Source organism: Mobula hypostoma, chromosome 6 (genome assembly GCF_963921235.1).
Source record: "Mobula hypostoma chromosome 6, sMobHyp1.1, whole genome shotgun sequence".
Taxonomy (NCBI): Eukaryota; Metazoa; Chordata; class Chondrichthyes; order Myliobatiformes; family Myliobatidae; genus Mobula; species Mobula hypostoma.
Window position 1 is genome coordinate 43,654,213 of NC_086102.1, and position 25,033 is coordinate 43,679,245.

At 39.8% G+C, this 25,033-nt stretch overlaps 1 protein-coding gene across 1 annotated transcript in view; it reads right to left on the minus strand.

Moving 5' to 3' along the window:
• man1a2 (mannosidase, alpha, class 1A, member 2) overlaps positions 1 to 25,033 on the minus strand; it is a 128,721-nt gene that overhangs the window by 13,308 nt on the left and 90,380 nt on the right. Inside the window, exons 7-12 of the mRNA XM_063050720.1 lie at positions 18,496 to 18,619; positions 17,176 to 17,269; positions 14,410 to 14,525; positions 8,641 to 8,860; positions 6,147 to 6,319; positions 680 to 795 (exon numbers count right to left, since the gene is read on the minus strand). Coding sequence (XP_062906790.1) covers positions 680 to 795; positions 6,147 to 6,319; positions 8,641 to 8,860; positions 14,410 to 14,525; positions 17,176 to 17,269; positions 18,496 to 18,619 — 843 coding nt within the window. The remainder of the gene's footprint in view (positions 1 to 679; positions 796 to 6,146; positions 6,320 to 8,640; positions 8,861 to 14,409; positions 14,526 to 17,175; positions 17,270 to 18,495; positions 18,620 to 25,033) is intronic.

Sequence of the window (25,033 nt, forward strand, 5' to 3'; positions counted from 1 at the left end):
AAGAATCTGCCAAGAGTATTGGAGTCTGCCTAATACATCCCAGGCACACCCCTTGCCACCTTTAGTAGTACCTACAGGACTGCTGCTCAAAGCAGGTACATCTATCAACAAAGATTCCACCATCCAGGGCAAGCCGTCTAATCGAGCTACTGTCAGGCAAGAGGTACAGAAGTCTGAAGTCCCACATGACCAAGTTCTAGAACAGCTACCTCCCTTCAACCATTCTGTTCTTGATCCACCAGTAAGACCCTGATCACCACAATTTAATACAGTTTGATAGCTTTGCAATAATGTGGACATTTATATTTGTTCTAATTGTGTTCTGCCTCATAAAACTTGGGAATAGCTTATGCTAGTTTTTCTCACAAATGCTGCTTTTAAGTTATGTGCCCGCGATACTGCTGCATTAAGCTGTGTGCAACAATGTACTTGTGCCTATGAAAATAAACTTGACTGGAGGTATATTTAATTTATTTAGAGATAATAACTAATATGAACAAATCTAACAGGCATAGTTTCAATGTTGCACAGAATTGTTTTGTACATTTTTAAAAAATTTGAGGAAAATCTGGCAACTAATGGGAATAATAAAAAGCATAAAGCTGAGCACAAAACACATTTTAAAACAGTTGTTCGCAGAAATATAGTTCTACTTAAATTCTTTTAGTTTTTTGCTCACTTTAGTGTTTCAGCCAAGAAGAAACTTTGTTGTACATCATCGTAGGCTGGCGATGAAGAGTAGACATCTTTGACACCTGAAAATCCCCCAATCACCCTGCAGTACCTATCGATGGCCTGAAAACAGAAGCACTTTTATAAAGATGCAGTTTCACCTTCTTCATTAAAATTCTCAGGATAATTTCATGCAAGGAACAACACAAAGCACTGGTTAGAAGCTGCAAATGGAACATCTTCACAATTATGGAAACTAACCCTAATAACTTGAAAATAGAACTAAAAATAAAATGCAAGTGCATCTTTAACATTTTATTAGACAAATGACTAGTTCTTGAGAAAAATAATCAAGCACAAATATTATATCTGAACAGTAATCATTGAAGAAATGTAAAAGTCAAATAGTTTCAATAATTGCAAAATCTCCTTAAAACTTAACAGCTAAATTGTAGTAAAATTTGATCGTATACAGAAGTTGTAAATTTCACTTTACAAACTGATGGTGGAAGAAATCAGCTCTAATATTCATAACATTCCAGAAGAATTTCAAAATAATTAAAAGCAGAGCACTGCTATTAAATCTCTTCCAGCAGTATTATCCTACGACACATTGCAATTGCCTTTCTTCACCAAAGATTCAACTTGCAAATTAACCTTTCTCCCCCCTCAAGGAAACCATACCAACTACAGCTTATTTTGTCATGTGCCTCCAAGAACCCTGCGACCTCATCCTTAGTAACCGACTCCAACATCTTCCCAACCACTGAAGTCAGACTAACTGCCTATAGTTTCCTTTCTTGAAGAGAGCAATATTTCCAATTTTCCAGTCTTCCAGAACTATTCCAGAATCTAGTGATTCTTGAAAGATCATTATCAATACCTCCACAATCTCTTCAGCCACCTTTTTCAGAAACTGGGTATACACCATTTGGTCCTGGTGACATATCTATCTTCAGACCTTCTCTAGTTATAACTTCACACACTTCATGCCCCTTGACACACTGAAGACTTGTTCAGTTCATCTGTCATTTCCTTGTCCCCCAATACTACCTATCCAGTATCGTTTTCCAAAGGTCCAATATCCACTTTTGCCTCTTTTACACTTCATATATCTGAAGAAACTTTTGGTATCTTCTTTAATATTACTGACTAGCTTACTTCCCTATCCCATCTTTACCTCCTTAATGACATTTTTAGCTGCCTTCTTTTAGTTTTTAAAAAACTTCTTAATCCTCTAACTTCTATTTTTTGCTCTATTATATGCCCTCTCTTTGGCTTTTATGTTGTCTTTGATCTCTTTTGTTAGCTATGGTTATGTCATCTTTCCTTTAGAATACTTCTTTCTCTTTGGGATGTAAATATTCGAAGTCTTCCAAATTGCTTCTGGAAATTCCAGCCATTGCTGCTTTGCAGTCATCCCTGCCAGTGTTCTTTTCCAATTAATTCTGACCAACTCCTCTGTCATGCCTCTGTAATTCCATTTACTCCACTGTAATACTGATACATCTGACTTTAGCTTCTCCTTCTCAAATTCCAGAGTGAATTCGATCATATTATGATCACTTTTACCTTAAGCTCTCTAACCAATTCTGGCTCATCATGCAACACCCAATCCAGAATAGCTGATTCCCTAGTGGTCTCAATCATGAGCTGCTCTAAAAGGTAATCTTGTAAGCACTCTAGAATGCCCCTGCCTTGAATACAGCACCAATCTGATTTTCCCAATTTACCTGCATACTGAAATCCCCCATGACTATTATAACATTGCTCTTTTGCCATGCATATTTTTATCTCTCATTGTAATTTGTAAACCACATCCTTACTACTGTTTGGAGGTCTGTATACAACTCCCATCAGAGAGCTTTTACCCTTGCAGTTCCTTAGCTTTGTCCACAATGATTCAACACCTTCCAACCCTATTTCACCTCTTTCTAAGGATTTCATTTCATTTTTTTTTACCAACAGAGAAATGCTGCGTTCTCTGCCTTCCTGCCTGTCCTTTCAATACAATGTGTATTCTTGGACATTAACCTCCCAGTTATAATCTCCTTTCAGCCATAATTCAGTGGTGCCTACAACAGCCTACCTGGAATAGGCAAATTTGTTCCAAGTTCATCTACCTTACTGGGTATACTGGGTGCATTCAAATATAACACCTTTTGCCCTGTATTCACCTTTTTCAATTTTGTCCACCTTTTAAGTTGCAACTCATCCTGTTGACTACAATTTTGTCCTATCAACAGCCTTTCCTCACTACACATTGCCTCTGTTTGTAAACCAAGCTACCTCATCTTCAGTGCCATCACCTGCCTTTCCTATGATGCTTCTTACGTTAAAATATACACAGCTCGGGACACTGGTCACACTGTATTCTACCTTTTGATTCCTAACTTTGTCTGAGGTCCTATCAGGCCTCCACAACCTCCCCAGTAACTGTTCTGGCACTCTGGTTCCCAGCTCCTGCACTTCTTGTTGAAAACCTACTGTGCAGCATTAACAAACCTTCCTGCTAGGACCCTTCTGTACTGGCCCCATCTTTCCTGGAAGAGAGACCAATGATCCAAAAATTTTACGCCCTCCCTCCTACACGAACTCCTTAGCCATGTATTAAACTGTATCATCTTCCTAGTTCTGCTCTCACTGGCACGTGGCAGAGGAAGTAATCCTGAGATCACAACTCAGGAAGTCCTGCCCTTTAACTTAGCACCTAACTCCCAGAACTCCCTATGCAGGACCTCATCACTCATTCTACCCACATCATTAGTACCTACATGGACCATGACTTCCCACTTAAGAATGCTGAGGACTCGATTCAAAATATCCCCTGCCCTGCCACCCAGGAGGCAACATAGTATCCGGGATATCATTCTTGCTCACAGAACCTCTTGCCTGCTCCCCTAACAAACAAATTCCCTATCACACAGTGTGCACCTCTGTTCTCCCTTTCCTTCTGAGTCACAGAGGCAGACTCAATGCCAAAGACCCGACCACTGTGACTGTCCTCTGTTAGGTTAACTCCCCCCTTCCCCCACCAACCCCAAACAGTATCCAAAGTGATATACCTGTTAAGGGGGTTGGCCACAGAGGTACTCTGCCCTGACACTTTAATCCCTTTCCCTTTCCTGACTGTCACCCAGTTTCCTGTATCCTGCACCTTGGGTGTATCTACCTCTCTATATGTCCTATCTATCACCCCTTCAGCCTCCTGAATAATCCAGATTGCTCTACTATATTTCCTCTCTCTTACTTTTATGCTGTCTTTGATTTCCCTTGACAGCCACAGTTATGTCATCCTGCCTTTAGAGTACTACCACTTCTTTGGGATGTATCTATCTTCTTGCACCTTCCAAGTTGCTCCCACAACTCCAGCCATTGCTGCTCTGCCGTCATCCCTGTGAGAGAACCCTTCCAATCATCTTAGGCTATCTCCACTCTCAAGCCTCTGTAATTCCCTTTACTCCACTGTAATACTGCTACATCTGACTTTAGCTTCTCTCTTTCAAATTGCAGGGTGAATTCTATCATATTAAGATCACCGGCTCCTAAGAACTCCTTTACCTCAAGCTCCCTAATCAAATCCAGTTCATTACACAATTGTTCTGTATTTCATTGAAATACATAAATTGTTGCTCAGTTAAATGGCAGTTTGCTTTTCTTTTTAAAAAAGTACCTTTTTAACTATTTCCAAGAAACTTTGTCTAAGTGGACCATCTAAAGCCATCTAATTGGGCCAAAATGGACTGGTCCCAATGTGTCTCAGTTACCCAGAATCAATTGTATTATTTACTTCTGAGTTGACTTCAAAGGTTCATTTATTCATGGCGGTATGCTTTTTTGGAGCAAGGCACATCCAAACCAACATGCGGAAGGATGTTCTTCTGATTGTGAGTGGCAGGTATGATCAGGAAGATGGTGGAGAGCAAGGCTACCCAAGACTGCAGCAATATATACAATAAATCAGATGGAAAATTAGGCAATGTTCTGAAACAGATTCATAGAGCAATTCAGTACAGGGCTTGTTCAATGAATCTATTACAGAACTATTTGCCAATACAGTTGAAGGCTTAGAAACCTAATGAACTCTTATGTGAGAGATAGGAAAGGCTAGGTTATTTTCTCCTGGAATGAAGGAGACTATAGGGGTGACCGAATAGAGGCAAATTAAAAGAGGCATAGATAAGACAGATAGTAAAAACTTTTCTCATCAAAAACAAACAAGACTATAGTTTTAAGGTGCTAGAAAGGAGTTTTAAAAGGGGCCTGAAGGGCAAATTTTTTTTAGTTCAGTGTGAGATTGATATCTGGGACACATTGCACGAGGGCGAAGTGTAATCAGATACAATTACTGCATTTACACAGAAAATTAAGCAGGCAAGATACAGAATGATACAGTCCTAAATGGGCAAATAGGATTAGAGTAAAGGGCAAAATGGTTGGCAAGGACGTTGAAGGCCAAAGGGCTCATTTCTGTGCTGTATGATTTTGACTCGGTCACTGTAATTGGTCTATGATCTAACGTTGATCACTCATTTCTAATACACTAATTTGCATGGCTTTTTTTTCCTCATGCTTCAAGAACTTAACCGTCTTGACACTAACAACTATACAAAAAAGTTGTGTTGTTAGCTACTGACTTTGTATTTCAGACTCAGCAGTTGTGACATGTGTCTCCTGACAGGAAGGAAGAATAGATTTGGCAACATAGGTGAATAGATTTAAAGCATGCTTTACATTCCAAACTTTATTTCAGCATTATTATGATGATGCAGTTCCAAAAAGGTAGACCAAATAAAATGTATCCCAGAAAAAATGATTTTTCATACATAGTTATATATGACAAGTTGGCCAACCATAGAGAACATTCACAAACAAGATACTTATTTACCAAAACAGAAAATTGCTCCTATAAACCAAATGTAACATGCAAAGCTCTGTTAGTGAAACTGTTATATATTCATCAAAAGTAATTGAATTTGTGTTCCATTCTTCCCAAGGCTATCAAGAAAAGGTAGCCATTACATCTTCCACAAGAAACATGCAGTGATGGCTATGACCAAATTCAAAGAATAAGGAAAAAGACAACTGCACAAATTTCTGCTCTCGCTCTTCTACCTCCCTGAGGACAATAGGCTAATCTTGTATTACAACCCTGACGTATGCAAACATCATATTCCTTCAATAGGAAGCATTTCATATCTCAGGCATGGAATAAAATTTATCAATATTAGACTTCAGTACATCAAGGAAAAAGTTTTCTAAAGTCACAGATGGTACAGTATTGAAGCAAGCCATTTCATACAAGTGCTTTGAGAGGGCAACCAAGTTAATTCCAATTCTATAGAAAGATGTACATTTAGACTGGCAACAACGTGCCCAGGGATTTTAAACGTAAAATGGTGTGTAATAAGACGGACATGCAACAAAGATTACTTTTAAAATTGGCATCACCTGAAAGTTACTACTTTTCTCACCTGAGCTGCCTCCCAGCCCCACTGCCGATATTTGGGATCATGGGTGAATCGCCACATATACCAGTAAGTTTCTATCACTTCTGGCCGAAGGATGTAGTATTTTTCATTTTGCCTCAGTGCCACTGCTTCTGTCCCACCATCAAATTTGAATGCCTCAGGGCCTAACTTTAGCACTGTATTTATGAAAAGAGGAAATGAAAATTATAATGTGACAATGAGCAAAGCAAAACAATTCAAAAATTTTGACATGCAATTTTTAAGGATCACTTAAAATCATTATTAGTTAATAGCATTATTTGATAAATGCCTGTAGAGAATGCAATTTTAAATTTAAAAATAACTGAGTTGCTGGTTGCTTAGTTTTTAAATACAACTTCATCACATTGTTCTAATAGATAACAAAGACCACATCAGTGATCTCAGGGTGCCCCCCGCCCCCGTGGTGTATGTTATGCCCACTGCTGTTCTCACTGTTGACTCACACTGCCAGAACCAGCTCAAACTGCATTAACTTCGCTGATGATACTACTGTGGTTGGCAGACGTAGACAGACTTGTCAAATGGCATGAGAACAACTCGAGTTTCAACACAGATACAAAAAATGACTGTGGACTTCAGGAAGGAGCAGGTTGACCATCCTCCATTGCACATGACTGGTTCTGCCATGGAGAGAGTGAAGAGCTCAAAGTTCCTTGGCATGCACATAACAGATGATCTGACCTTCTCACTAGTCAAGAAGATAAACTAGCATTTCCACTTTGAGGAGAATGAGATGTACAAAACTCCCTGCCCCATTCAAACAACTTACCATAGGACCATCATCAAGAGTGCCCCGTGTGGCTCCATTATTGTATAGTATGGAAGCTGCAAAGGCAATGAACCGCGAGACACAACAGAGGATAGTAATAACCACTGAGGATCACCAGGGTGGAATAAAATCGAATCAAGTATGCACGCAAGCAAGCGACCTTGCCTGGCAACTTAGGGCTGGGTGTATCTGCAACCCCACCACCCAAACCACCCCAACACTCCTTCTCTGCCTCCTGTCCCACACACTCCATCTGGGGATCCATGATGCTCCACCTCCACCATTCCCAACATACTTTGCTCCTGGCAGATTTATAAACTCACTGTCTGCTCCACATTGACAAATGGAATACTGTGCAAACGTCTTTTGCACAATATGCCAAGAGCATTGCAGACAAAGGGCCTGAAACATTAATGAGTATCCCTACTACCCATCCTACAATCTCTTTGGCCTTCTATTGTTTGGAAGGAGGTAGAGGAGCATCAGGACTAGGACTACCAGACTAGGTAATAGCTTCTTCCTCTAGGCTATGAGACTAATGAATACCCTGTCACCACCAAGGCCTCGTCACTAGCACAGCCAGCTGCTCACCTGTGCTACACATTATATGCATTTTGAATTATATTTTATTAATGTATTTATGGTAATATTCTGATTTATGTGCTATGTGATATATATTTCATGGGTGTACCATGGCCTGGACGGACGTGGTTTCATTTGGTTGTTGATATGTACAGTCAAAAGACAATCAACAACTTGAACTTGAATTGACCTGCAACATCATTGCCAGCAAAGACCAAAAATCTGAAAAGCAAAGACAGACCTTTCAAGCGAACAATCAAAACTTTATAGTAACCAGGGTCAGCTTAAAGTAAGCTTCAAAGCTGAAGACCCAAAGATGCTCTGACGAAAGGTTTTGACTTGAAACATTAAGTTTCTCTTTCCATAGATGCTGCCTGGCCTACTTATTTCCAACATTTTCAGCTTTTTGGTTCAGACTTTCTTTAACTTTCTTTTGTCAGGGTGCAATCTATTATACTGACTACAAATAAAACTAACAATTTAATTCTTGTTTAATGTATAACACTGAACAGCATGATCTGAATAGTTCAGTGAGTTACTTATCGGAATACTAGTGCAGATTTATTAGTACAGGAAATGCTCCTGACTCAATATCCAACCACTGTAAGAAATATGCCTAAAAAGTGTTGAAAGTGACTTCTTCAAGTTTAAGGCCTTGAATCTGCACCATGCTGCTTCTTCTTCACAAGCAGTCAAATATTACCCAAGATACTTTGGATTAGATTGAAGACAATATAATTAATAACACTACATTCAGATAGAACACAAACACTTTTTCCATGATGTCACAGGCAGAGAAATTCTAGAGCAGGAGCACACAATTGTTTTTATGCCACGGACCAATACCATTCACCTGTTCTGTGGACCCAGGTTGGGAACCCCTGTTCTAGACTAATGAATCATGTGCACATTTTATTCCATATCCAGACTTTGTTATTTTTATATAATTCTTCACAGTCGTTGAATGTTGTTGTTCCAGTCGTACGCCACACCAACACACATCAAATTCCTAACATTTGCAAATGTTGAATAGAGTTCATCCTCTTCCACTTTGAAAATGTGTTTCAACACACATTCTGCATTGTAATTGGAGCTACATCTTACCTGTTTTGTCATATGACTGATGACAGGTGTGTGCAATCTCTGCACCAAGCTGTAGATAATGTCCTGCTTTATCGTCTGGGGATCCATCTGCCCCGAGAGCAAACATTCCTCCAGCAAAACATGTCAGGTGACCCATTTTCCTCTCAAGGTGACCATTCTTCCATTCTCCAATAAAAGTCAAACCACTGTTTGATTTCCTGATAAGGTGCTTCTCGATAGCCTATCAAAAATATAAACATTAGATTGGCAAATAATCAACAGCAAATCCAATCCCAGTCTATTTTAGGTACTTTCAGGTATGTGGAAAGCGGCCAGTGAGTGAGTGGGCCAGTGAAGGAGTGAAGCTCTGAGGCTTTGACTCGAGAGGTTTCGACGAGAAGAGGCGGAGGACAAGCTTGCTCGTAGTTAGTCTTTACCATGTCTCCTGAGATGGTGATGTGTCTCTCATGTGAGATGTGGCAGTCTTGGGGGAACTCCCCTCTCCCGCAAAGTCACATCTGCCAGAAGTGCACACGGCTGGGCGATCTGGAAGACCGTGTAAGGAATCTGGAGCAGCACCTGGATGAACTTCGATTCATAAGGGAGAATGAGGCAGTCATAGATGAGAGCTACAGGGAGGTAATCACACCTAAGCTGTCGAAAGCAGGTCGTTGGGTGAGAGTCAGAGGGGGGAAAGAGAAGGTGAGCAGACAGGTAGTGCAGAGCACGCCTGTAGCTATTCCCCTACATAATAAGTTTACCGTCCTGGATACCGTTGGCAGGGACGACCGACCAGGTGTGAGCCACAGCGGCAGGGCCTCTGGCACTGAGTCTGGCCCGGTGGTGCAGAAGCGTGGGATGGAGAAGAGGAGAGCTGTTGTCATTGGAGACTCTATAGTCAGGGAAGCAGACAGGCGATTTTGTGGACGTGAGAAGGACACCCACATGGTTTGTTGCCTCCCGGGTGCCACAGTCCAGGATGTCTCTGACCAGGTGCACGACCTCCTGGTACGAGAGGGAAAGCAACCAGAAGTCTTGATACACGTTGGGATCAACGACATAGGCAGGAAGAGGGATGAGGTCCTGAAGTGTGAGTTTCAGGAACTAGGCAGAAGGCTGAAGAACAGGACCTCAAGGGTGGCGTTCTCAGGATTGCTGCCAGTGCTACGTGACAGTGATGGTAAGAATTGGAGGAGATGGCAATTGAATGCGTGGCTGAGGAGTTGGTGCAGGGAGCAGGGTTTTAGATTTTTGGATCATTGGGATCTCTTCTGGGGGAAGGTGGGACCTGTACAGATTGGATGGGTTGCACCTGAATTCGAGGGGGAGCAATATCCTTGCAGGTAGGTTCGCTGGCATGGTTCGGGAGGGTTTAAACTAACTTGCAAGGGGGATGGGACCCAGAGCAATAGAGCAGTGAAAGAAGTGCATGGAGTAAAGCCAGATCTAACATACAGAGAGGCTTTGAGGAAAGAGAAGCAGAATAAAGGGTGTAAAGGTAGTAAGGTAGAAGGGCTAAAATGTGTGTACCTCAATACAAGCAGCATCAGGAACAAAGGTGATGAACTGAGAGCTTGGATACATACATGGAATTATGACGTAGTGGCCATTACAGAGACTTGGCTGGCACCAGAGAAGGAATGGATTCTCAATATCCCTGGATTTCAGAGCTTTAAAAGGGATAGAGAGGGCAGAAAAACGGGAGGAGGGGTGGCATTACTGGTCAGGGATACTATTACAGCTACTCAAGGGTGGGTAATGTAGTAGGATCCTCTTTTGAGTCAGTATGGGTGGAAGTCAGTAAGAGGAAGGAAGCAGTTACTCTATTGGGGGTATTCTATAGGCCCCTTGGGAGCAGCAGAGATACAGAGGAGCAGATTGGGAGGCAGATTTTGGAAAGGTGCAAAAATAACAGGGTTGTTATTATGGGTGACTTTAACTTCCCCAGTATTGGTTGGCACCTGATTAGTTCCAAGGGTTTAGATGGGGCAGAGTTTGTTAAGTGTGTCCAGGACAGATTCCTGTCACAGTATATGGACAGGCCGACTAGGAGGAATGCCATACTAGATCTAGTACTAGGTAAGGAACCGGGTCAGGTCACAGATCTCTCTATGGGTGAGCATCTGGGGGACAGTGACCACTGCTCCCTGGCCTTTAGCATTATCATGGAAAAGGATAGAATCAGAGAGGACAGGAAAATTTTTAACTGGGGAAGAGCAAATTATGAGGCTATAAGGCTAGAACTTGCGGGTGTGAGTTGCGTTGATGTTTTTGCAGGGAAATGTACTATGGACATGTGGTCGATGTTTAGAGATCTCTTGCAGGATGTTAGGGATAAATTTGTCCCGGTGAGGAAGATAAAGAATGGTAGGGTGAAAGAACCATGGGTGACAAGTGAGGTGGAAAATTTGGTCAGGTGGAAGAAGGCAGCATACATGAGGGTTAGGAAGCAAGGATCAGATGGGTCTATTGAGGAATATAGGGAAGCAAGAAAGGAGCTTAAGAAGGGGCTGAGAAGAGCAAGAAGGGGGCATGACAAGGCCTTGGTGAGTCAGGTAAAGGAAAATCCCAAGGCATTCTTCAATTATGTGAAGAAAAAAAGGATGACAGGAGTGAAGGTAGAACTGATTAGAGATGAAGGTGGGAAGATGTGCCTGGAGGCTGTGGAAGTGAGCGACATCCTTGATGAATACTTCTCTTCAGTATTCACTAATGAGAGGGAACTTGATGATGGTGAGGACAATATGAGTGAGGTTGATGTTCTGGAGCATGTTGATATTAAGGGAGAGGAGGTGTTGGAGTTGTTAAAATACATTAGGACAGATAAGACCCCGGGGCCTGACGGAATATTCCCCAGGCTGCTCCACGAGGCGAGAGAAGAGATTGCTGAGCCTCTGGCTAGGATCTTCATGTCCTCGTTGTCCACGGGAATGGTACCGGAGGATTGGAGGGAGGCGAATGTTGTCCCCTTGTTCAAAAAAAGGTAGTAGGGATAGTCTGGGTAATTACAGACCAGTGAGCCTTACGTCTGTGGTGGGAATGCTGTTGGAAAAGATTCTTAGAGGTAGGATCTATGGGCATTTAGAGGATCATGGTCTGATCAGGGACAGTCAGCATGGCTTTGTGAAGGGCAGATCGTGTCTAACAAGCCTGATAGAGATCTTTGAGGAGGTGACCAGGCATATAGATGAGGGTAGTGCAGTGGATGTGATCTATATGGATTTTCTTAAGGCATTTGACAAGGTTCCACACGGTAGGCTTATTCAGAAAGTCAGAAGGCATGGGATCCAGGGAAGTTTGGCCAGGTGGATTCAGAATTAGCTTGCCTGCAGAAGGCAGAGGGTCGTGGTGGAGGAAGTACATTCAGATTTGAGGATTTTGACTAGTGGTGTCCCACAAAGATCTGTTCTGGGATCTCTACTTTTCGTGATTTTTATTAACGACCTGGATGTGGGGGTAGAGGGGTGGGTTGGCAAGTTTGCAGACAACACAAAGATTGGTGGTGTTGTAGATAGTGTAGAGGATTGTCAAAGATTGCAGAGAGACATTGATAGGATGCAGAAGTGGGCTGAGAAGTGGGAGATGGAGTTCAACCCGGAGAAGTGTGAGGTGGTACACTTTGGAAGGACAAACTCCAAGGCAGAGTACAAAGTAAATGGCAGGATACTTGGTAGTGTGGAGGAGCAGAGGGATCTCGGGGTACATGTCCACAGATCCCTAAAAGTTGCCTCACAGGTGGATAGGGTAGTTAGGAAAGCTTATGGGGTGTTAGCTTTCATAAGTCAAGGGATAGAGTTTAAGAGTCACGATTTAATGATGCAGCTCTATAAAACTCTGGTTGGGCCACACTTGGAGTACTGTGTCCAGTTCTGGCCGCCTCACTATAGGAAGGATGTGGAAGCATTGGAAAGGGTACAGAGGAGATTTACCAGGATCCTGCCTGGTTTAGAGAGTACGCATCATGATCAGAGATTAAGGGAGCTAGGGCTTTACTCTTTGAAGAGGAGGAGGATGAGAGGAGACATGATAGAGGTGTACAAGATAATAAGAGGAATAGATAGAGTGGATAGCCAGCGCCTCTTCCCCAGGGCACCACTGCTCAATACAACAGGACATGGCTTTAAGGTAAGGGGTAGGAAGTTCAAGGGGGATATTAGAGGAAGGTTTTTTGACTCAGAGAGTGGCTGGTGCGTGGAATGCACTGCCTGAGTCAGTGGTGGAGGCAGATACACTAGTGAAGTTTAAGAGACTACTAGACAGGTATATGGAGGAATTTAAGGTGGGGGCTTATATGGGAGGCAGGGTTTGAGGGTCGGCACAACATTGTGGGCCGAAGGGCCTGTACTGCGCTGTACTATTCTATGTTCTATGATGATACATGAACGCCATAACTTCAAAAAGTTCTGCAAACAACCAGCATTTCCTAGCAAGTTTCAGTCCTCAAACGTGGAAACAAAACAACATGACAATCTCTTGTAACAGTGTTCCCTTTCTCAAGATGGACTGAGAAAACTTTGCATAATTAGGTACAAGCAACTTTGAAATGCAGGCAGCTGGTGAATACGTTGCAAAATTTCACATGCCAATGTACTTGTTATTATCATCAGAATTAAGAAAAATAATTCAGCCCTGTCCCAATTGGTGAAAAGTAAACTTGCACTTTAATTGTTCTGAGCAAATAATCAAGCACTACTTAAGTAGGTCAGAATCTACTCCCTGGATTTTCAGTTCAGCAATTCACACCAATGGACTTCTGAACATCTGCCTTTTGTTTCTCTTCCCTTCATTCATGACCCTTTAGGGAATTGCTTAGAAAGCTGTCAATCAAAACTGCCCCATTTACCATTTCCTTCAGAAACCAACCACATGCAAAATTTAAAAAGCTGCCCATTTTTGTTGCCCAGACCTGAGATAATGATTACTCTCACCTGCCTCAAATCATTACTGTGCCTAAAATTGCCAAAAATCTCACAACAATCTAAATATTTTAGGTTTCAGTCCTACTCCAGACATCTGATCAGAAAAAAAAATTAAGTACTAAGGGGTTGTTGCATTGTCATTAGTGTTACCTTTCTGAGGAACTGCATTATTATAAATGCACTATCTCTACTCCCATGTAAGCATGAAAGATCTTAGGCACTAATTCAAAGATCAGTATGGTATCTAAACAATGCATCTCCCTCAAACATTCTGGTCATTATCACATTGCACTTTTGTCGAAATTGAATGCCATCAAAATTTTGCTTCACATAACATTATTAGTTCAGGTCGAGTTTAGGGCACTTAGGAAGGGATGTGAAAGCTACTAAATACATTCATATTACAATTGTTGGGAGCAATTTTAATGAATTGTTCAGTAATGTACATCAACCCCATCTTGATCCCAGCAGATCTAAATGGAATGCAGATTGTTGAATTTCAAATTGATTTTAGAATCATTTTAAGTTACTCTGAAAGGAAACAACCATGACCCAAACATTATAAATGCTAACAGACTTTTTAAGCCCACTGTTTGAAAATTAGCTTGTATTTTATACTGAACCAGAATATTAAAAAAATCAGGAAGTATTGTGCACAAGTGCATTTTCAAATTCAATAAACCTTGTCATAGTTTCAACAACTGTTGTATAATGCACTACGTCAACATATTACAACCCAATAACAAATAAGCTATTTCAAATGTAAAATACATATTCTTGGCTACTTAATTATAAATCTGAGCATCCTTTAAAGAAAAATCAGTTACACTAAGCAGAGTTTTATTTTCAAAATCTAAAGATTTCAGTTTACCTGCACTGCATCATCATACATTTTCCTTGCTTCTGTATCTGTCTTATCAGATACTAACCAAGCTTTCAGCAAATATTCATAGAAACTGTCTCCTAGTCCACCCACAGAAGTATGATCTGCACAAAATGAGAAAAAGTCTACATGATATATTTTCATTAATCTGGGCAATTATTTCTTATTAATTTAACCTGATAAATAAGTAATTTGTATGGAATTCAAGCTACAAACTTAATAAAATTAATCTGCTGAAAAGGCAGAAAGTTATATATTTGTATAGATACATACAAATAGATAATCATTGTTTGCCCTTTCAAAATAAAAAAATACTAACAGGTTGGAAAATGGTGCTGCACATAATTATTATTAAGGAAATCACATAGAAGAAAAGTTTATAACTGTAGTTGCACTAACACAAAGATCATAATTTAACTTTTGAAATTGAAGACAAATGCTGATAGCAAAGATATTTGTATAACTAGTATCACAAATATCTAGAAATGAAGACATGATTATTTCGTTAGAAAAGTGTTAAAATAAAGGCACCTACTAAGACATTTTCCTTAAGTGTTTCATAATAAAATCATGTAAACTAGAATATGACAGTGGATGCTACAATAAAAGAAAACAATTTTGCTATTAAGGTCAAACAGTACTTGTGTTGAAAATAAAAGACACAGATTTTGTCAAAACTAATGTATTTGGTTTAGTAGTTAGCAATCAATAAAATCTCAACATCCGTAGAGGTGAAAATCATTATAATGACTATAATAAATACGAACAGGGGAAAACAGATACAAACAGGCTAACACTTCAGCTAGGAAACCTGATAGAGTTCCCACCTTTGATAAAAACTTTCAGAGATCCCCAATGTAAAGGGATCAGAGTAATTGGTTCAGATGTTAAGTGTTCAAAGCCCCAAACAGTCCTTTATAGTATGCATAATATCTACACAAGCTATACATAGGATGCTAATATGAACGTAAACTGTGTCAGAAGTTAGTGTCTCAAGAAATATAATTTCAGATAAATAAAATAAACTGGTTGCTGCATGTAAAATCTGCAAGTAACAATACAGATCTCACATGGAAATGAGACTACATATAAATGAAATAGCCATTTCACTTTTCAAAATCATTCGAATACGCATCGAAAAGAAAAGGAAAATACAGTTTTGCTATTTATGGGCATTTGGATTTACATATTCTATCTGGGCAACAAACCTGAAGGCAGCATTAGCAGAAAGTTTACTGGTTTTGTACAAACACATACTAGGACCGAGTATGGATTGCCCACTGAGATGTCAGAACAGAAACAAAGGAGGATTATGTGTACAAGGTTCTATGGGAAGTAAAGGAAGATTGAGAGGTAAATTGCATTGTGATTTAACTTATTTGGTTACATTGCTACTGTTTACATATACAGAGATTTTCTCTGATAATATATTAAGTCAGCAAAATTCTTTTAAGAGGAAACTAAACTGCAGCTTAATAGGCTTTCTAAATCTATGGAAAGCTGGTACTAGAAGCATGTGGGGGGTGTTATTAGCTGACTGGGTCCAATGCAAAATTGAAGGTCAACTGCAGAAACTTACATAATGTAGGTCCAAAGGAATTTTCTGCAAAGTACAGATCAATAAAGTAAAAAAAAAATGACAAATGGAAGTTTTTGTTAACATGCTGCTCCATCTAACAACAATTTTTTTTCCTCTCTACCTTCTACTTTCCACTGTGCCAATCAGATTATTAAGTTACATACCAACTGTAGCCTAGGAAAGTTACAAGGTTAAGAAACACTGAATAACTACCATCTTGGTTAGCACTGCAAATGAAAAGAGATGTGTAACCAATTGGATCACAAAGATGTATTTATTTCTTAAAACCAGGCCATGGTGAAATCTATCCCAAAGTGACAATTTCAGTGAGAATATTATGAATATTATAATGATTTACTTATTCTTCTACTCATTGATAGAATCGTTCAGTTGAAATGAGAGTTTAAGTTACGTCACATAATGTCAGTGCCATAATTTTCCAAGAATACTGACAAAAAACTATTGTAAAAACCTATGATTAAAATATCTACATATTCATACGAGTAAGCTGTTAATATACCAAAGAATAGTTCAATGATTTAACCAGGACAGGTTTCTCTCATGTTGAATATACATATATACATATATATATAAAAAAGATTACCCAAGTACCAAAAAGCACAAAATTGGAAATGAAAGAAGTCATGCCAAATGCCATGTTCTTTAAAATTAACAGCCGGAAAAATTGCATGGGCCTCACCAAAACCAAGTGCTATTCTGCATTCAAGTGATTCAACATTTCAAAAATGCAATTAGAGGAATATCAATCCAGCTTACAAATGAATTAAGCTCTGTGCTGAACAACCTGAAGGCTCAGAGGGAGCAGCACATCCTTCAAAACAGCATTGATAATCACGAAGCCAGGCATATATATTCAAATCTTGAACCAAACTACGATCTTTAAACATACAGATCCACATATTTAATTGGTTACTTCAGCAAAAAAAAACAAAAAGTCATTTAAAAGGATGAGCTTGTAGGACAAAATCCCACTGAAGTCAATATACTAGCTTCAATTTCCTGATATATGCATTGTGCTACCAAAGCTTTAAAAATTACCCCTTCAGCAAAACAAGAAATTAAATAATGATTTGAAAACAATTTTGTTCAATTAAAATAAAAATTGTGTAGCAATAATACAAACAATTATGCTTCAAGTACAAGAAAATACTCACGTTGGCCCCAGCGACCTGTCCTAGGATTAAGGTAGTTAGGGTACAAGCCATTAGGTCGATCCATATTCTGCAATAACTTCCGAATATGTAACACCTGTAATTAGTTCAAAGTCAATTTTTTTTTGCTGCTGATTTAATTTCACAAATGTTGTAAATAATCTCTACCTGATAGGCAAAGGGATTGGATAACAATTTATTCAGTCCCTTTGCATTTCAGTAGAAGTGCAATCTAGCCCCTTCCACATTAGTTATGTTATGTCTGCGTGGTCTCAAGCTAAAGACACATGGCATCTATTAAGACAGGTATATTCAAACAAAGCAGTCCAGAGACTTGCATACTCTACATATCTGATTGGGAATCTGCAATTACTAAATTACAGGTTTACATCCCAAGTAATATGATGCTCTGGAAGCAAGACATCAAATTCCATGCTCATTATCATAGCCTCTGCCACATATTAGAAAGCAAAGCATGTACTTATTGGCAAGATGCAACCTTACTGACCAAGAACTAAAGATTCACATCAAAGATAACATTGAAATATTGATCTTCTTTCCTTACAGGACTTTGATGAACAATACTTTTGATCAAAACAACCAATTAATACACACCCATTTAAGAAAGAAACACTCAGACATTGAACTAGAAACCTGTTAATTCCTTTTTATTTCAGGGTGGCTATATGAAGAACATACATAATTTAAAATGTGCAATGAATATTCTCTTTCCAAAAGAGTAAACACTCGTGCAACCTGTGGCTTATATTATCCAAACTGAAGGACCATAGAAGGCAGCAAAACACTCCAACCTATGTTTCAGAACCTATGAAGTGAGGAAGATCTAGATTTCTAGTTTCTCCCTTAAAAGCAATTCCTGGGATATGAGCAGCGGGATCGATCAGCAAAGCACTGAACATACCAAAATCTTATAAGATCCACCTCTAAGTAACAATGGCCAACTGGTTGAGCTTTTATATTGACAATTTATTAAGCTGAACTCTACAGTTTAACACAGGAGAATTTAAATTCACGACCTTCAGGCTATGAATCCACACTGTTTATGAAATGCATTAACAACCACCTACTCCCCAATCATTTATAGAACTAAATTATTTTATGTTGAAAATTTTAGCAATAACTTTAAAAGACTGCTACCAACAAAGTAACTTCTGGGTGCTAAGCAGTTATTTGATATACTGCTGCAGTAACATTAAGTGTAAGAAGTTGCAAGTCAATATTGAGGAATTCATTAAATGTTATAAAAGATTACAATAAGAGTATCTTTGGCTCATATAATAATAGTGGCTAGTACACACTTACTTTCTTGTAGTAGATGGGGTCCCCTGTCAGGTAGCTCAGATGCACAAACTCCAAATGCAGAGTCCCAAATTCAGACAAAATGCTACTCCCAGCAGATGCCCAGCCCCAGTTCCGTCCAACACCACTGGGAATGCAAGAACCCAGACAAGAATAAGCATATAATCACAAAAAGACTAGCAAAGCCGGTTATCAGATAGTTATGGGGTTACTGAAAACTACAAGCAAACAAATGTTACGTAATTATTAAGATTATTATAAGTGGCTATTTTGAGGAAGGGTAAAACTCATATCTGGGCTCTCTAAAGAAAGATTGTGATCAAAAGTGGCATCAGATTTAGTATTGTATCCGCTCAATGTTAAATATTTATGGTTTTCTTGTAACAATTTCTGTCAATCATCTAAAACCTGTGTGGTGATTCTTCACCTCCTGAAAATCACAAACAAATAAGGTGACATCCTGATAAATCACAAAAACTATATTTGGAACCTCTTTCATGTCAGTTCTTTTAAAATGTTATATATTGTCCAGAAACCGTCACATCAATTGGAGCTTTAGTTTTCTTACAACTTCAATTCAATTGGTATGTTTACTCAAAATGGTCTTAAAAATAACATAGAAGAAATAAATGTTTTTGCACCTGAGAAGCTGGAACTATACAAATCCAACCTACTATCACTGCACCGTCAAGGGTTTTTTAAAAAACAATAACTTCCTTCATTGATGATTGCTAAATTTATTCACCTATTTCTACAAACATTTAGTATTTCACACTTACCACTTGCTCTTGTCAGACCAGCACTACCACCAGCTTTCCTGCTGCACGTTTGACCATACTAAGCCAAATACCTCTAACCACAAGTGCAGCTTCAGACCGGTGATGCCCTATGAAAGCTCAAGACGGAATTCGAACTGAGCCTCCACTTTGGGCATCTCATTCTGGTCTGAAGATAATAGAATCTAAGATAAAATATGCACATGTTAAACTGAACCACAATTTGACCATAATACATAGGAGTAGGATGAGGTCATTCGGCTCCTTGAGTCCGCTCCCCCATTCAATCATGGCTGATCCTTTTTTTCCCTTCCTCAGCCCCACGAGCCTGTATCCTCCCCACAACCTTTGATGCTGTATCCAATCAAGGAGTTCCTTAAATACACCCAATGACCTTGTCTGTGGTAATAAATTCCACAAATTCACCACCCTCTGGCTAAAGAAACTTCTCCGCATCTCTGTTTGAAATCGTCTTCCCTCTGTACTGAGGTTGTGCCCTCTTGTCCTTTCCGCCCCCATCAAGGGAAATATCCTTTTCACATTTACGCTGTCTAGTCCTTTCAGCATTCAAAAGGTTTCAATCAGATCCTCCATCATCCTTCTAAATTCCAGCGAGTACAGACCCAGAGTCATCAAAAGTTCCTCATATGATACGTCTTTCATTTCCAGAATCATCCTTGTGAATCTCCTCTGAACCCTCTCCAATGCCAGGACATCTTTTCTTCGATGAGGAGCCCAAAACTGCTCACAATGCTCAAGGTGAGGCCTCACCAGTGTCTAATAAAGCCTCAGCATCACATTCCTGCTCTTGTATTCTAGACCTCTTGAAGTGAATACTAACACTGCATTTGCCTTCCTCACCACTGACTACCTGCAAGTTAATCTCTCAGGTGTTCTGCACAAGGACTCCCAAGTCCTTTTGCATCTCAGAGTTTTGGATTTTCTCCGTGTTTAGAAAATAGTCGTCTGCACATTTATTTCTTCTACTAAAATGCATGACCATGCATTTTCCAATATTGTATTTCAATTGCCACTTTCTTGCTCATTTTCTAAATCTGTCCTTCTGCAGCCTACCCGTACCCTCAACACTACCTGCCCCTCCACCAATCTTCGTATCATTTACAAACTTGACAGCAAAGTCATCTATTCCATGATCTAAATCATTTATATACAGCATAAGAAGTGGTCCTAACCCTGACTCCTGCGGAACACCACCAGTCACTGGCAGCCAACCAGAAAAGAATCCTTTTATTCCCACTCACTGCCTCCTAGCAATCAGCCAATGCTCTAACTATGCCAATAACTTTCCTGTAATACCATACGTTATCTTGGTAAGCAGCCTCACGTGTGGCACCTTGTCAAAGGCCTTCTGGAAGTCCAAATATACAACTCCACTGCATCCCCTTTATCTATCCTACTTGCAATCTCATCAAAAAATTCCAACAGGTCCTTCAGGCAAATTTTTTCCTCAAGGAAACCATGCTGACTTTGTCTTATCTTGCCCTGTGTCACTGAGTACTCCATAACCTCAGCCTTAACAATTGACTCCAACATCTTCCCAACCACTGAGGTCAGGCTAACTGGTCTATAATTTCCTTTCTGCTGCCTCCCTCCTTTCTTAAAGAGTGGAGTGACATATACAATTTTCCAGACCTCTGGCACCATGCCAATGATTTTTGGGAGATCATGACTAATACCTCCACAATCTTGATTGCTACCTCTTTCATAACCCTAGGATGAAGTTCATCTGGTCCAGATGATTTGTGGACCCTTAGGTCTTTCAGCTTTTTGAGCATCTTGCAGCTGCACTCACTTCTCTTCCCTCACACCTTTCAACATCTAGCACACTTCTAGCGTTCTCAGTGAAGACATGCAAAATACTCATTTAGTTCATCTGCTATCTCCTGTCCCCCATTATTATTTCTCCAGCCTCATTTTTGAGTGGTCCTATGTCCACTCTCATCTCCTTTATATAGTTGAAAAAGCTTTTACTATCCACTGTGATATTGTTTGCTGGCTTGCTTTCATCGTTCATCTTTTCGCTTCTAATGATTCTTTTAGTTACACTCTGTAGGTTTTTAAAACCTTTCCAATCTTCTGTCTTACAACTAATTTTTGCTTTGTTGCATGCCCTCTCTTTCGCTTTTACATTAGCTTTGACTTCACTTGTCAGCCATGTTTGTACTATTTTGCCATTTTGAGTATTTCTTTGTGGAATACAACTATCCTGTACCTTCCTCATTTTTCCCCAGAAACTCACACCATTTCTGCTCTGCTGTTATCCCTGTCAGCATCTCTTTCCAATTTACTTTAGCCAACTCCTCTCTCACACCATAGTAATTTCCTTTACTCCACTGAAATACTGCTATGTCAAGACTTTGCTTTCTCCCAATCAAGTTGAACTCAATCACACTGTGATCACAATTTAGGTTTAAGTATACTTTTATTCAATTAAATATCTATACATAGTATATTCTCGGGAGGTATTCTTCATGAGCATACTTAAAACTAAATGTCGTGTTGCCAAATAAATAATGCCTTTCAACTCAAGCATTGCACAAGACTTATTGTTCCAATTGATACCACAAATTCACTCAAGAATAATATGCCAAAAACTCCAGTGACAACGATGCAAATTGAGGGAATGTTATGTAAATAAAACATTGCTATCAAGGAAGATAATTACAAACCATGGGATAATCTGTATTCATTCTCCTAATCTGTCAAATTTCAAACACATCACAAAGGACAAACTAGGAAGTAGAAAAACACCTTCTGAGTCCTGAACATCTGTTATAAAACAATATAAAATTAGGAGATTAACTAAGTAGTCTCCAATGAGCAACTCTAGATTAAGCTTTAATGCTGGTTTCAATTTTTAGAATAGTACCAGTGAAAAATGTTATCCGAGTCTCTCTTTTTCGTGATAGGTTCTTGCATGAACGAAGTCTGAACAATGTTAATTAAATTGCTTCAACCAGGCAGAACAACTCAGATCTCAATCCAACATGGTGGCTGACTAAACCCCACAAGGACACTATCTATGCACTCTCAGTACTTTAGCAGTGCTATTACCTCACAGTTCAGTGACCCAAGTTTGACCTTGATATCCAGTCTTGTCTGCATGGCCTATGCACATTCTCCCTGTAATTGTGTGGGTTTACTTCAGGTGCTGCAATTTCCTCCCACTTCCCATAGATATGGAGTTTGGCGATAGCAAACCACTGATGCAGGTGGGTAGGAGCATGAGAGAGAGAATCGGTTGTGGAGAAAATAACGGGTTGCTGAAAATGGAATTAATAGCATTGCTCTGAGACGGACCCAATGAGCCAAATGGTATCCTCCTATTTCTTAAGGAAATACAAAATGTGAAAAAGACCAATAAAATTGCTTTTAGGTTAAATATTTCTTAAAAAAATCAAATACTACTGAATTTAATGAGATCTCACATTTCTCTGTTGTGTCCTCAGCTCCTAAATCACCAGGGCTTGAATATGCAGTTACACACACAATGAAGGGAAAGTAGTGTTTAATCCTTGCCATAGATGCTGCCTGACCTGCTGAGTTCCTCTTTTGAGTGTGTTACCCTGGAGTTCCAGTATCTGCAGAATCTAGTGTTCTTGCCTATACAACCTACTTTGACATTTCAGTATTCTGCTGTTGGTGGCTTCTCATTTGGATGGAATGAATCAACATGTTATTTAGAGAGCATAAATGCCCTAGGTAACATCACTTGAGAACAAATACTACTGAAATAGATTAAATAGTTATTTAATTGATTTGCTATTCTTAAATTCCAATTGTGTGCAGATTAACTGCCTTTCTTAATAGAAAATGCTAAACCATTTCAGCCTTTTGTTTGGAGTCAATCGTGCACATAACATAAAAACTGAAGACATCACCAAGAGAAGAAAGCAATTTTAAGTTAGGCCATTATGGAAAACAACTTAATGCTTTAACAGACACTGCACCTTCAAATCAGAGAGGATGGCTGAAAAAGTTCTATGGACCTTGACAGATTTCAACACAAAATCAACATGTGGAGTTACACATATATGTCGTACAAGTCATCCTGTTATCAATATCAGCAAAAAAATATTAGAGCCTGCAGTGCTTATGCCGACCAAAAGTAGACAGAATAAGCAAATTGAATTGAATTAAATTAAATTGACACTATTACACAGAGATGGAGGCAGAGATAAGATGGCACTGAACGGGGACTCCTTTACTTGCATCTTTGGAAACAGCTCTATTTCCATCTTTAATATTTTTATTTTTCCCTTTCAGGGTTCATTTGAAGACCATTACATGTTGACTTCGGTTTCTTGCAGGAATGGGACCCGTTCTTGGGTTTTCAGGACTGTCCACTGTTTGGCCTGAGAGCCCGGCTCGAATTCGAAAGCTTACGATCTTGGGGATCTGGAGACAGGTGGATCGAGGGTCGGTGTCATGACAGGAGACCCGTGTATCCTCGGGGGAGTCAGGATATCTGCTGTGGGCCTGAAGACTTGGAATCTTTTATCTCCAGGCACAGAGCTCGAAAAAAGCGACGTAACGGACTTTTTAAGATCGTAAACCAGCGAGTTGTTTGTTATGTCTCCCTGCTTGCTGTGAAAATGGAGACACCTTTTTCTCCCTTATTAGGGAGAGAGAGAAAATCTGCAGTATGTCGAATGCCGGGTGTAACATGAAGTCTTTGGGATAAGTGCAAGTCTGTGTCTTTGCTATTGCTTTGCTCACGCTTGAATGCTTGGTGATGATGCCGATGCTTTTTTTTCCGATGGAGGGAGGGGTGTTTGTTGCTTGCTGCCGCTTCCGTGCCGGGGGGGGCGGGGTGTGGAGCTGGGGTGTACTTTGGGGTTCTTATGTTTATCTGTTGTTCATGTTGTTCATTCTTTGGGGTACTTCTCTATTTTCGTGGATGATTGCAAAGAAAAAGCATTTCAGGATGTTATTGTATACATTTCTCTGACATTAAATTGGACCTTTGAGCCTTTGAACATCCTTCATATACATGAGTAAAAATCTTTACGTTACGTCTCTATTCAAATGTGAAATTATAGTAATTTACAATAAATATTATGTACAACAGGATAGTCAATATAACATAGAAATACAGTTGCATTAGCATGAATTCCTCAGTCTGATGACCTGGTGGAAGAAGTCTGTCAGTCCTGGCTTTTATGCTGCGGTACCATTTCCCGGATGGTAGCAGCTGGAACAGTTTGTGGTTGGGGTAACTCCGGTCTCCAATGAGCCTTCGGCCCTTTTTACACACTTGTCTTTGTAAATGTCCTGAATAATGGGAAGTTCACATCTACAGATGCGTTGCACTGTCTGCATCACTCTCTGCAGAATCCTGTTACTGAGGAAAGTACAGTTCCCATACCAGCCAGTAAGGATGCTCTCAATCATGCCTCCACAAGTAGTTCTTAGAATTTGGGGGGCCATACCAAACTTCTTCAACCGTCTGGGGTGAAAGAGGCACTGTTGTGCCTTTTTCACCACACAGCCGGTATGTACAGACCAGGTGAGATCCTTGGTTGTTTATGCCAAGGGATCAGGGCATCAAATCAGTGTGCAACAGCAGTAAGACACTAGCATAGAGGTCTGGCTCTCTGACCCTCACATCAAGAAGCATCATCCCACCGATTTTACTTAAAAGGGATCATTCACTACTTGCAGATTAATTGTTGACTGACTTCTGCATGCTGCATAAAGTCAAGGGGATCCTAGAGTTGCTGAGAACCAAGGTCTATGGGAAG